General features: G+C 42.4%; 1 protein-coding gene across 1 annotated transcript; it reads left to right on the top strand.

Moving 5' to 3' along the window:
• The first annotated feature begins 308 nt into the window (after nt 1-308).
• Nucleotides 309-14070, top strand: LOC144521498 (uncharacterized). The gene is made up of 5 exons (XM_078256044.1): nt 309-1184; nt 8360-8536; nt 10335-10544; nt 11541-11754; nt 12954-14070. The coding sequence occupies exons 1-5, from the start codon at nt 699-701 to the stop codon at nt 13130-13132; spliced, it is 1266 nt and encodes a 421-aa protein (XP_078112170.1). The 5' UTR covers nt 309-698; the 3' UTR covers nt 13133-14070.
• The last annotated feature ends 500 nt before the right edge of the window (nt 14071-14570 follow it).

Here is a 14570-nt window from a genome sequence, read left to right as displayed (position 1 = left end):
GAAAAGGAAACAAAAGTCAAAATTGAAACCACACACAACACAGGGACAGGAGAGATTGGAGAGGATGTGAATCTTTCTACAAGCAGATCTCTGGCCTTTTTCTTAATCTCAAATCACATTCCTAAGGGAACATTGTTGTTGGAAAATAGAACTAGATGTCTCTACACTTTGTAATCAGTCCTTTGGGATTGTGTGTGTGTGTGTGTGTGTGTGTGTGTGTGTGTGTGTGTGTGTGTGTGTGTCAATAGTTTCTCAGAGTAAAACCAAAGCACATTGTCCTGCCCCTGCAGTGTGCTGTTAAGCAGCTATTGGATTTTAGGAAGGGACGATCACATGCCTACAACTAGTTTTCCATTGACTTTACGAGGTCCTGCTACTTGCAGAAATATGACGATATAAACATTTACACGAATAATGCTGATACATTAAAAAAGCTAATTTTGCGCTAAGCTCTCCAGACACACACCGTCCTTCAGGAGAGAGAGAGAGCGCTGCGTGCTGCAACAACTCAACTTGCAGCTGAGGGAGCGGAGAGGACGCATGTGGCAAGTCCCGGCTGGTTGGTTTGGCTGTGTGCATGGATTTAAAGCCGGCTGCTCTCTTTTGGTGAATGCATAGATGATGGGAGGACGTTCAGCTAATTGATAAGGGAGGACACAGCTGCTGGCACACATTTCAATATAATTCCTGCGTGCGGTATGGACGGGTTGCAGGCAGAAAATGCTGGAGTTGGCGGCATCGGGGAAGACGCAGAGGAGAGGTATCGCGCTCTAGCCTATGACACTGCTCTGAGCACTTTGGTGGCAGTGGCCGTGTATGTGGTGGTGAAAGTGAGCCTGGATGGCATTAGAGAGTGGCGGGCCAAGATCTCGGTGCTCATCGTGGGTTCGGGACCTGTGGGGCTGACGGCCGCGCTGGTCGCTGTCCGCTCCGGTAAGGTGCTGAAACTGACCGTGCTGGATGAGAGGTACCGGACTGTCCTGCTCTGCCGGCCCCAGCAGATCGCCCTGGATCCCCGGAGTGTGAAGTTTCTGCTGGGACTCGGGGTAGACTTTGATAACATGGAGGGCTGTTGGCACAACGAGCATTTCTTCACCAGGATAGGCGTGTTTCAGGAGTACCTGCTGAGCATCCTGGAGCAGAAGAAACAGAAGGTGGACGTCAAGGTGCAGCTGGGAACCAAGGTATAGCCTCCTCGCTGATTTTCACCTACTTAATATTAATCAGTCTGTTAGGCCTTCCTGCTACAGTGGCACCTCAAGCTTTTAACAGTCTATAATAACAGGTAGGTAGGTTCATACTCATGCTAGTCTGGCAGCTAGGCTGTAAGTCCTATCTTATACAACTTCAATTTCCTCTCATGCAATTTGATCAATAATACATAGAACCCTAATCAGAAATTATATGTGATGACTTTGTAGAGAGTAGAGAGAGACTCACACTACCTCGTTTTGTAATGACTTGCCTTCATATTCTGTCAAAACCTGATCCTCCCTAAGTGGCAGCGGTCAAAGACAAGAGGCTGGTGTGTGCCTTCACTTCAGCAGGGGTCTGATAGCTATCAGCAGTGATGGTGACAGATATGTCTGTTCCTATGTCCAATCAGAAGCAGAACAAGACTGTTCTCTGATTTAATAGCTCATTCCTTCCCTTCCTGATATTTAAGAGCCTTATGAGCCAGCTTTCCCTTGTAAAATTACTTGAAGCACCCTGAAACAGAGGACATTTTTCTTACCAGACATTATTTTATTCATTTGTCATTGTTAGTTGTAAATGTATACTGCAGCAGACATCATCATATATACATTACATACATTATATATATATATAATACAGTCATGTGAAAAAATTAGGACACCCATGCTAAAGTTGACTAAAAAGAGGAATAAAAAAATCATCTTTTGGAAATTGGCAGATTTTTATTTTTAAAGGCCAGTTATTTCATGGATCCAGGATACTATGCATCCTGATAAAGTTCCCTTGGCCTTTGCAATTCAAATAGCCCCACATCATCACATACCGTTCACCATACCTAGAGATTGGCATGGGGTACTTTCCATAAAATCATCTCTCAATGGATAATCAAACCAGCTATTAGGCTAACTGAAATAAAACCATGCCAATCTCTAGGTATGGTGAAGGGTATGTGATGATGTGGGGCTATTTTAATTCCAAAGGCCAAGGGAACTTTATCAGGATGCATAGTATCCTGGATCCATGAAATAACTGGCCTTTAAAAATAAAAATATGCCTGCCTCTATGGGAATTTAACATAGGGGTGTACTTACTTATGCCCCCTGTATTTTAAGGAAGAACATTTATTTATTTACGATACATTATTCATTCACAAAGAAAATTGGTGTCCTTAAAGATTGGATTTTTCCTCATTTTTTTAATTAAGGCATTAAGATCAATTTCCTAAAGATGATTTTTTTATTCCTCTTTTTAGTCAACTTTAGCATGGGTGTCCTAATTTGTTCACATGACTATATATATATCCATTTCCTTATTTACAAACATACTGTAGATATACTACAATTCTCCCAAAGCTACTCATAAAACATTATAATATCAGACTGAAAGCGGCCTCATCAGTTGAAATAACGTGTTATGTAAGCTGACCCCAAACCTGAGGATTATTAATGCTTGTTTTTAGGTCAGTTGAAAGCGCAAGCAGAATATAGTAAACACATTCCAATCCAAACATATCATCAAAATACAATGGATTTTAAAACGTAGCCTAATCCTATTTGGATTGCAAAGGATTTAATTACAGATTTTTACAACAGATTTTTTTGAGGGTATTCCTGAGTCAAACACATATTAAATGAACTGTTGCTGTGTGTTCTGGCACGTGGCCACACATTGTGATTAATACATTATGATACAATCATGAATGTTATCCCTGTTTTATTAAAGAAGTTATGTTTATTTGTATAGCTCTCACTGTGTGCTTCATAACACACGCACACACACACACACACACACACACACACACACACACACACACACACACACACACACACACACACCAACTTAGGACAAAGAAATAACCTACTAACACAAAAACCTTGGAGGGAAGCAAAGAGTAATCAGAGTGGGCAAACAGTTATGAAATGTTCAGTGAATATTTGTGTCATTGCTGGAAACCAGACATCATTTTATTACTGCTCTATTAAGGTTGGGCGAGTGTCACTGTGGATGTTGCTCTGGCCAGCAGCTTCTTTCCTCCTCAGCTACAATGTCATATCTGTTAGCTGCTGCTGTCCTCCCTGCTATCCAGTGACTCACCAACCTTTGGAAGATGGCTAGACAAGGTTAAAAGGGTCTTTGATTACAACAAACTTCAGTTTCATTTTGAGTCACTGCCAAGTTTGCCATTTCCCCTTTATTAGACAGGACATTGTGTTTGATGAACTATTTTTTTCACCCTCCTAGCCTGTCAGTGGTTTAAAGGTCTGAGAATGCAAAATGGATCTTTTAAGTTACCTGTTCTCTGCAGTCTAAATGGATTTAGCATACATCTCTTAGGCTCTGAGCCAGTATAGCCCCTGTAAAGCCATTTTATTCTCTCTTTCATCCTGTCAGTCTTTCCCCAGGGTTTGTCCTGTTCTGTCTCTTCCTCTGAACAGGCAAGTATCTGGTGTTTTACTGAGGGGCAGCAATGCACACACAGGCATAATAATAAATCTCTCTGAGAGATGCACTGTTGCCAAGACAAGCACAACCTCTGGAGCCCATTTTAATGGCTTGTAAGGGTATATTACAATATAACTCACCTGTTTCTCAGATTAATAGGCAGTGGAAAAGGGAGAAATCAAATATTTTGGTTAAGTAAAAGTTGTAATAATACAAATTGTAAGTAATAGGAGCTTTAGAAGTATCAGCAGTAAAACATATTAGATTAAAAGTAAAATAATTTATTTTCAGAATCTTTAAATATTGATGCTGGAGAAGCACGTGACCAGCAGCCGCTATGGTTGCAAGAGACTGAGCTCCGACACCCACCTCCGTATTTCACAAAGTAACCAGGTCTATTACTTTTTCTTCGAAATTAATGCCTCGCAGCAACACATCGGGGCAGAACCTGAGATGCAGGAAATCATGGTATGTGAACCGGACCAATCTGACTGCGTCACATTTACGATCCAGCAGCTTCGGATGCCTGAAGGGATACAACACGAGCTGCACGCTGAACGCAATTTGGACGCGTTTATCTGCCGCACTGCCCTGGGAGCGACCCACGGAGGGAGAGAGTTTGCCTTCGCTGCAGCTGCGGAGCCGGGTGTTTTCTGGCTGGAATTAGAAGAGGAGGAGGACGCGCTATATGGACGGATCACATGAGCTAACAGTTCACCCTTTGCTACAGATTTGTCAGCAAAATCCGGTAGGGTACTCGAGACACGTATGCGTGTAAATTTTAGTCCACCCCGACCAATCAGGTTTTAAAGCGTCATGCTGCAGACAATATACATAGACTATTTCATGTAATAGAAGAAGCCAAAAACCTTCCAACAATGGCAGCAGTTTTATCAGTGGACGTGGAAAAGGCTTTTGACCGCCTAGAGTGGAACTACTTGTGGCAAGTAATGGAGAGGCTTGGTTTGGGGGCCAAATTCATTGACATGGTGCATACTTTATATGCGAATCCCATGGCCATAGTCTCAACCAATGGATTGCACTGTGGAAAGATAAATATATCTTTAAATTGGGTCACTTACGTAGTAGAAATGTGATTGGTGGCTTCTAGGCCGAGAAAAGATTGATTATATGTTGTGCTTCAGTGAGCTTAAGACAATGTTTCACACGATAGCAATAGAACCAGCAATCCTGTCTGATCACAATACGCTTATAACCACATTCCGTTGTGATATGTTAGGAGAAAGATCTAGGAGATGGCAATTTAATCATTTCCTTTCTCCAGAACACAGCTTTTGATACAGAATTTAGAACCAAACTGGCTGAATTTATATCAATTAATACCGACTCAGTTTCTGCCCCTGCATATATATGGCAAGCAACTAAAGGATTTATTAGAGATTTTACATCCTCCTTTGCGGCCAATTTGAAGAGGAAAAGAGAGGCAAGGATAGCGGAGTTGGAAGAACGCTGTAAATCGTTAGAGCAATCTCTTAAGACTTGTTTTTCTAAATCTACACAAACTCTTCTAGACACAAGTTGAACAGAGCTGAATGATCTGCTAAGGAGAGCTGAGTTCATAATGCACAGAGTGAGGCAAAATGACTATTTTCACGGCTGTAAACCAAGCAAATTGCTAGCTCTGAAATTAAAACAAAGCGAATCCAGAGCTACTATCAACAGCAGCCGCACAGACCGAGTTATCGCAACGAATCCTAAAGATATCACCACCACTTTTCAGTCCTTTTACTCAAAGTTGTATGAGTCCTCCTGCGACCCGGATCCGAGACAGTGCCAGAAGTTCCTAAAAGAACTAAACTTGCCTCTTCTCGACCCAGAAGAGGCAGAAGAACTGGGTCAACCAATAACCTTAGAGGAACATAAATCAGCATTAAAAACAGTTAAAAAAGGGAAAACATCAGGGTTGGATGGAATTCCATCAGAACTTCTTCTACAGTATTTTGACATATTAGGACCTACCATTTTACAAGCTTTAACTTCAGCCATAGAGAAGGGTAAAGATCCTACGGATTGCTCAAATTACAGGCCCATCAGCCTCATCAGAGGCCTGTACTACGAAGCAAAGATCAACATGTCCTGGATTTCTTTCAGTTACCCGGCTTCACCTAACCTAACACCCGCGGTCCCGCATAAGCTGTATCACGACGGTGGTTAACAACTAGTTCAGTCAACCCAGGGTTTCCCAATCCAGCGGTGCGTGCATTCACATAAAAGAGGCGGTGTTTGCACAGCACGACCAATCGCAAACATCTACCAGAGCCGCATATTTTACATAAGAAGAGGAAATTATAATTCTACATAAATATGAATAACACAGACATGGTTTTGCAGGCAAAACGCAATACAGTCGCTGCTTCCTAAAACAGGAAGGAAAGCTGGCGAAAAAATAGCCGACGCTGTAAATGCGTAAATCACAACGCTTATTAATATCACTTCCCATCAGTCAGGACCAAGATCTGACCATAATTACACTTGCGCACTTTCCATAAACTGTCGTTGCTTTAGCCTAGTATTTCAGTTGCAACCCTGGCAGTGGGAAGCCATCGTGAGAGCAAATAAAATATATAAAAACAAAATTCAAACTGATGTGCGCATTGGCAACACACGGCTCAAGAAGCCGAGCCGATATGTAATTCCTTCCCATTACAATCTATATATTTCATAAATATACACATCAGGGAATGCTAACGGGGTTGTTGGTCTCTAAATGTTTTAACTTTCTCTTCTCTTCTCTCTTTGCGCACCGAGCTCCGCCTGATCTTCTAAGAACGGTGACGCCGTTATCTATCGAGTGATGATTGGTCAGTAGGCGATGCTTTTACACTGGTTGATCTCTGATCTCCAACTTAACCTGCTCCCGACCAGGTTAGGTTTTCAGCATAAGTTACCACGGTGATTGAACCCGATCACAAGTGATCCACCTTCGTAGTACAGAAAACCCTGGGTTGAACCTGAAGTTAGCTCATTAACGCCAAATCTCGCTTCGTAGTACAGGCCTCAGGACTGATATTAAGCTTTATTCCAAAGTCCTGGCTCTCCGCTTAGAGTGCTTTATCGAGAAGCTAGTCCACCCCGACCAATCAGGTTTTATACCCAAGCGTCATGCTGCTGACAATATACATAGACTATTTCATGTAATAGAAGAAGCCAAAAACCTTCCAACAATGGCAGCAGTTTTATCAGTGGACGTGGAAAAGGCTTTTGACCTCACTTATGTAGTAGAAATGTGATTGGTGGCTTCTAGGCCGAGAAAAGCCAGAAAATGTGTTTTTTTCACGTTTCACCGTGGCTCAAGTGGTGTTACACATTTAAAATATATAAAAACGACATTATATAAAAACGACATACGAAACAGGCTACATTTAGTGCACACATTATAGGCTCCGTAAAGTTCAGCTAACACATAGCTACTAGCATTAGCGCTTGGTGGGCTGTAAATACTGAGTATAAACACAGCCGTAAATTTGCGTGGAATGTAGAATGGTCGGCATTTAACAGTCACAAACTCCACCAGCAGTTAGCAATTAGTTGGATACAAGCACCCCCATTTCTGCACCAGGCAGTCCGTGTTAACACAGCCCACCTCGACTAGTCTTACCTGGCGACAGAGCAGCCGGCCTGGTAGCTGGATAATCCGATACAGCAATGTTTCCACAACAACAAAAACACAGCAGTCTCTGAACTCGTGTTGGTAGTTTCGTTGAAGTTGGATGTAGTCCAGTTTGTTGTCTAATGAGCGGACACTTGCAAGCAGGATTGATGGAACAGGTGGCCGGCTAGCGTTAGCTTTCCACCGGCAAACTCGTTCAACGTTCACCGCTGATGATGTCCCTTTACCGGCCAGAGGCATCAAGCAACACCGCTGGTCTCCATAACAGGCGGGCGAAGCTGTGTCGAGTATTCCGTTTGTAATAAAGTGTCTCCAATCTGTACCAATGTATCCCGGTGGTACATGTGTGGTAGTTTGAATGCACATAATTGTTGTTTTAAAATTTCCTTCGGGATGAATAAATCAATCAATCTATCTATCTATCTATCTATCTATCTATCTATCTATCTATCTATCTATCTATCTATCTATCTATCTATCTGTCTGTCTGTCTATCTGTCTATCTATCTATCTATCTATCTATCTATCTATCTATCTATCTATCTATCTATCTATCTATCTAAAGTTTTCTGCTGAGAAGCTAGTAGCGAAGATTCAAGATGGCTGACGCTCGTTTTGGTTCGGGAATCTTCGTGTAAAGACAACAGTCCAACCCCCTATGGGCGGGTTGAAAACATGCGGTAGTAGCTCCTACTACTGGCTGTAGCTGTAGACGCAAAAATCGTTGTTTTACATCATCGGAAGATTTTTTCCAGACCCACAATACAGAGATCTCTGGTCTCAGGGGGACATGAGGGAGGGAAGCACAGTCATTCAAAAATACTACCGTGTTTCTACTGATACAAAGCTTAATGCTAAATCGCCAAAGTGTAAAGTATCCCTTTAAGCGGGGCTCGCGACAGGGATGTCTGCTATCCCCCATGCTCCCCATTGGTCTAAACTAGCCCTTGTCAGCATTGAAAAACATAAAATGTGCATATTTTATGCGAAATTTGAATATTTTACAATATGAAGCTAAGATAATGTAAATGAAATTTTAATATCCAATGAACAGTTTTTTGTTTGTTTTCTGTTTAATTCTCGTTTCAGTTTACGGAGGAATACCTGCGGCGGATCCCACGGAATGAGTGGCCACGTGTGATTGTGGTGGCTGATGGGTCATGTGGCGACTCCTGCTCGGTGCTGGGCATCAGCTCTGACTACACTGTGGAGTCCTGCCATGCCTATGGAGCTAATGCAACTATAGAGAGACTAGACCAGAGACAGGTCAGGAGCCACATATACACACACACACACGCACGCACGCACACACACACACACACACACACACACACACACACACACACACACACACACACACACACACACACACAATCTGTACACATACATGGACAGACGCACTAATGGATGTGTTCACTCATGTGCACACACTGAGGCAATAACCAACAGGTTACTGTTTGTGTTAAGAATGAAGGCAGTAGAGACAGGATATTGCACGATATTACAGTTTATAGAAGGCAACTTTATTTGTCCTCATAAAGCTGAGTTGAACAGTGATGTGGACCTGCCAATACCAGCTGAACACAATATCTGACTCTCATATTAACACCCAGATTACAGCCGACATGGATCTCGTCACCATCAACATTGTCCCTATTTTGAGTTACTCATTGAATTTGATAAGAGCAGCTGTTCTGATGGAGGGAGGTGGCAATTCATTACGCCTCCCTGGCCAGACTCCTAATCTGTTCCCTGCCAGATGAATATGAATCAAGAGGTCAAACCATATCAGCTGCAATGTTTTTCACGCATCAAAGGTCACTTGACATTATGTAAGCAGATGGTTCCTTGAATGATGACTTAGTGAGGTTACCAAGAGTCAGCCCATAAAATACTGAATAGATGAATATTGAACACTTCCACAGAGTAACATTTATTTAATTAGGTCTTTCTTTGACTGTGTTATATAAAATGCCAACACATCCTCATACCTAAACAACATTATAGGTTGATTTTCAAAGACTCCCCAAATGACACATGTGATCGTTCTTCTTAAAGCCACACGCTGGCGGTTTAATCATTTGACAGTTCTATTTAATGAAACAGGTGCAGTTGTTGTAGTAAACACGTAGTTAACGTTATGAAACAGAACTAGTTTAGTTTAGGCAAGAAAACGTACTTAGTAAGGGTAAGTAAAACATCAGGAATTGGCTTAAAATGAGTCACGTAAAACTACTAAAATGAGGATGTAACGTTATGGACGATGGGCTGAAACGGCAGATTAAGAAATAAAGACAATGAGAAATGTGTAATATTTGGAATATGGTGCGGCACAGACAGACGACCAGCCTTTGGGGCCTTATTCAGGCAGAAGTATTGTTCAGACAGACTGATAAAAACAAATCACATCCCTGCTGTTGTACAATCTGTACAAAAGAAATAATTAGTTTGGAGAGATAAAATAAACAGGGTGAGGTAAAAAAAAGCTTCCAGCCTAGTATTGTCTAATATCTGAACACAATCATAGTCTCCCTTGCTATTTTATGCCACCATAACCATTCATGTCACGTTCACTTTAGTGGCTGTTTGTCTGCCTTTTATTGGCCCCTTTTCTCACTGGCTATTTCCTGTAGTGATTGAATTTACCTCCCAGGATATGACCTGGTTGTCCCCACCATCTCTTCCATCCCCTCGCAGTCGCTGCTCTGTTCACTCTCTCTCTCTCCCTTGGTTGTGCTAAATGCTGCCGGATCCCACTTGGCTGGTTTATTTCATTGAAAAGAAAATTGATCAATTCTTGCTTGAGGGAAAATGGAGAGTCACTACCAGATTGAACCACTGAATAGCCCCACATGCAGACATGGTTTATGTCTTTTCACCACATAAACATCATAGGGTGCATGCACATATGTTAAGAATTAGATTTACTAGTAAGCAGATATATTGTTAATGTCCAAATGATGATATCAAATATGACACTAAGCTCATTGCTGGTCCTTGTTTTCCCCTCTCTCTCTCTCTCTCTCTCTCTCTCTCTCTCTCTCTCTCTCTCTCTTAACTGCAGGTACCCACTCCTGAGATCCGTGCCCACAGCCTCTACTTCGACCTGTCCGCTTACGGAGTGGAGGCTCCCCGAGAGCACCGAAATGCCACGGCTAAACCTGGCTTCCACGTGAAGATCTATGGCACCTTCAGAAATCGCTACATGGCCCTCGCCTGCCCCGCCTCTGACACAAAGATGGTTCGCTTCCTCAGGCACACAGCCAACTCCTCTGTGAGAAGCCTCTTTTGATCAAATCTTTTTTCTGAGCTTTGTTTAGTACTTGTTGTTGTTGACTCTAGTTGTAAAGAATATGCAGCTGCATTTCCATGTAAATGCCAGGGAAAGACAGGTAATAATAACTCTGGCCAAAGCGCAGTGTTGCCTTCTCTAGCTACTTATTCCTCGCCTTTTATTCAGCAAATGTACTTTGTGCACTACTCTGAGAGTTCATTAGTGTCTGTATGTGGGTGTATGTTTGTGAGTGTGTGAGTGTTTAAGTCTGTGGATGTGTTTGAGAGAGAGTGTGTGTGTGTGCGCACGCGCGCATGTGTGTGTGTGTTTTTAAAGGCCATCTGTACCCTGCTGTTACACATCAGTGAATAAATTGTTTGTTCCTGTGCTCAACAACAGACTGTGGATGCATTTACCACCGCTGGGCAATCAGTGTTTTATTTATACTCTCTTCATGTCAGCTACTGCTCTGGTCATGCGTAGCCTGTAGCCGCAGTGTGTCGTACATCCACAGGTAGCAAGACCATCCTTGGAGTGCTTGTTGCTATGTGGGTGGCCATTCATATCCACTGTTACTTGGTAACAGATGACTGTGCAAGTATGTGTCCAAGAAGAGCAGAGTTTAGCAGGGAGAAAGAGCAACAATGGTGGAGAGAGGCTTGTTACTCAATACCCACAATTACTGTGGAATCAATGAGAAGGAACACAGCAGCTTTTCTTCTTCAGTGTTCATACATCAACATAAAATGACATAGTGCTTTTGTGAGTCACAGTTGCGTTGGTACAGATAGAAGAAAGGATGCAACAAAACTTGTTACTTCAGAAGTTTGACTTGTTCTTAACCTGCAGTAAACTGTTAAAAGACCAAGTTTGAATTAGGGCTGCAACTAATAATTGTCATTATTGATTAATTAATTACAAGAAGATGAGGTTAGAAGTTAGAGAAGTGGACCTATGATGATGCTACAAATGATCCGTCTCTGTTTTGCTGCCCAGATCATGAAGAACATTTTCCACCAGTCCTTCAATGTCTATAAGACGGACATAGAGCCCCGTCTCAACGACGTGACGCTCCACCACATGCAGTGCAGCCGCCGTCTTTTTGAGATTCAGTTATCACACCGACGCATCAGTGCTGCCTACATAGAGGGGGACAATGTGGCGGTCACTGTGGAGGGGGAGGCGGCACGCGTCCTCAACTTCGACACAGGTACTCACCCGTTATTGCATTGCTGAGAATAAGAGGATTTGCCCTAAACACAGTACAAAATTCCAATATGTGCAATCTTTTCTATCCTCAAAGTATTGCTGAAGGTGAGAACATCAAGGAGAAAGCAGAGCCCTTTGAATGAATGAGACAAAGTGAGAAAGAGTGAGATGGGAATAAAAAGAGATGCAAGGACAGGATAAATTATATTTTATGCGTGCAGTATGTGTGTGTGTGACTCATGGGTGCACTCAGTGGTCTTTCAGCTGACACATATCTGGTTTTGTCTCCATGCTGCTCTATTTATGTGCCGCTGCTTTCTTTTCATTTAAAGGCCCAGTGTGTAATGTGTTTAGTTGTTCATTATCAAAATCTGTGTTGCCGTGTTATTCCTTTTGGCTTGAAATTTTACATTTGCATTTGCATGAACTGGGGTAGACGCTGCATATTCATGCGGCATCTTGAAATACGTTTACCGGTAAGGGACATACAGGACATACTGCTCCGCCTTTCGCGTTTTCGCTGTCACGTGATAAACTCACAGGTGCTGCTAATGCGGCTAATGGGTATCGTCGCTTCCTGGCCCCGCCAAGTTTGAAGAAGGAAACATGGAGGACCACCCGTATTCAAATTTCAGGAACAGGAGTCTTTTCAGGAGTTCTTCTTCACCCAGAAAAAGAAAAAGGATATTGAAAAGAGCAAGAGACCGGCTTTTTGAAGTGTGCAGGCCACTGTAGCTGTAATACGTACTTTGAACTGCGTAGTGCGAGAGAGTTGATTGCGATATATGATCTCAACGCTAGATGGGAGAAATTCCTACATATTGGACCTTTAAAGCAACACCAAAGCACTTTTCCTCTTCGGTCCTCCTAATTGTCCTTTACCGCTGTCGTATGTCTCATTTGAACTACAGATCCGCTACCCGATCTGGCAAACTTGCATAGTGCGGTTATAGCCGATCGAGGGCCGCAAAGCGAATGCAGAAGTGCCGTTCACCCTGTTATGAGTTGATGAACCACTGAAATGATTTTGGAAACATTATTTTAAGGTACAAATAAATCTTTGGTGTTGCTTTAAGCCATACACTTTAGGGCTGCAGTATTCTTCTTATCATTAGATAGATTTTATTTGATGCATGTATGATGTCTGTGATTTATATTTTCCCTGTCCTTTGCCTCTTCATCCTCCTCTTCATCCTCCAGGTTGTGGGGTGAATCTAGGTATGCGGGGTCTGGAGTCCATGGGGACGTTCATTTACCGGACAGCCACCGCCGTGGACCAGAATGATATTCTAGAGGCACTGTCGGCTAAGATGCAACACTCAAGACAGGTGGCTGAGACCTTCAAGCTGACAGACCTGGCTCAATCAATGTATGAATGAAACACGATGCCGACCTGGTGAATGCATAATGCCACCGAGTGGAAAGTGAAGGTGGATTATTTGTTTTTACAATAAGAGCTGTGAGCAGATGGATAGTGGACGTAAACATGTAAGTCTTTGTGACATAGAGTGAGTGGATCTACAGTATTACTAATGGACGTAGCGAGAATAGCCAAGGCCACATTTGGTACAATACTTTTGAAGCTGTTCTGATTTTCAGGTTGCAAAGCTTGTCAACACAGCAAACTGTGGCAGAAAGAGATATCATCTGTGACTGTTGCAATGAAACAATATGACTACTAATGCACTGCACCTTGGATTTGGATTCCTCTGTAAAGTGTGAGAATGTAGGGGAAAGAAATCTAGCCTAAAGAGGTTAGGAGTAGTTGGAATAAATGAAAACTCTGACCTTATTATTTTTATCACTATTGTCTTCTCCTGTTTTTTGAGGGGAAAAAATTGACTGGATTTCCAAAATCTAGCCGATTGTGCTCTCTGGACAGCAATGGTGCTTGGGGAAATGAGCAAAGTGGAGAGAACTTAAGATGTGTATTGTGCCGTAGCAACATCAGCTAGAACTGAATAACGTATAAAACTGTCATTGTCTTGTAGAATCAGATGAAACCCAAAGTGTAATTATCAAGCTTTTGTGTTTGTTTGAAATCGTGGTAATTGTGGTGATGGCGTTCTAATGTATAGATTGGCCTATTTTGTGTGCAGCCTTGTAAATCATTGTTGGTGTATTTCAAATCAGTCCCTCCAGGATTCGCGATGTCGCAATCGCAACAATTCACGCAAATTCAACCAATCACCGTGAATTCGGTGTGACTCGCAATTTTGACCAATCACCGCAACTTTATCGCAAATTTGATCAAAAAATTGAGTTTCCCGTGATTTCAACCAATCACAGCAGTCCCACGTGCAAGACTTTGCATCAGTATCTGTATCCCTGTTTCTGATATGAAGACGAGACGTATGTGACTCGAACATCTCACATTTACCAACAACACGTACAGCGAAAGACCGTGCAAAACATTTATGACCGTCCTGCCAACCTGTATATGTACATCGATGTACGCTGTAACGACTTTTAGCTGCTGCTGTTTCAATCCTGTCAGCTCTCTGCAGCGGGCAGGGCTGCTGCTCAGTTCCCACCACGACTGACGTGCGCACAAACACAAACACACACGGTGGATGCAGGAAAAACCTGAGGTGAGACGTACAGGATGACATAAATTGAGGACAGCTACGCTCGTTATTGTAAATGCAATGATAAGTTGAAGTCCAATAAGTACTTTATCAAACCGAATGTGTGTCCCAGGCCAGGTTAGGAAATTAACAATGTAAAGCTCAACAAGCCATTGACACATATGTCCAAATTTGATTCATTCAATAAATTATTATTTTTTGTCTTAAATCCACCAGCCATTTTCATATT

Source organism: Sander vitreus, chromosome 8 (assembly GCF_031162955.1).
Source record: "Sander vitreus isolate 19-12246 chromosome 8, sanVit1, whole genome shotgun sequence".
Classification (NCBI taxonomy): Eukaryota; Metazoa; Chordata; class Actinopteri; order Perciformes; family Percidae; genus Sander; species Sander vitreus.
The sequence above is the reverse complement of the archived record's forward strand: the minus strand, read 5'-3'. Positions and strand labels throughout refer to the sequence as shown.

Bases quoted from the DNA above. Each gene is read 5' to 3' on its own strand.
- LOC144521498 (XM_078256044.1), top strand. From the start codon at position 699: ATGGACGGGTTGCAGGCAGAAAATGCTGGAGTTGGCGGCATCGGGGAA. The intron at 1,185-8,359 runs GTATAGCCTCCT...TTCTCGTTTCAG, and splicing joins AGGTGCAGCTGGGAACCAAG to TTTACGGAGGAATACCTGCG. The intron at 10,545-11,540 runs GTGAGAAGCCTC...TTTGCTGCCCAG, and splicing joins GGCACACAGCCAACTCCTCT to ATCATGAAGAACATTTTCCA.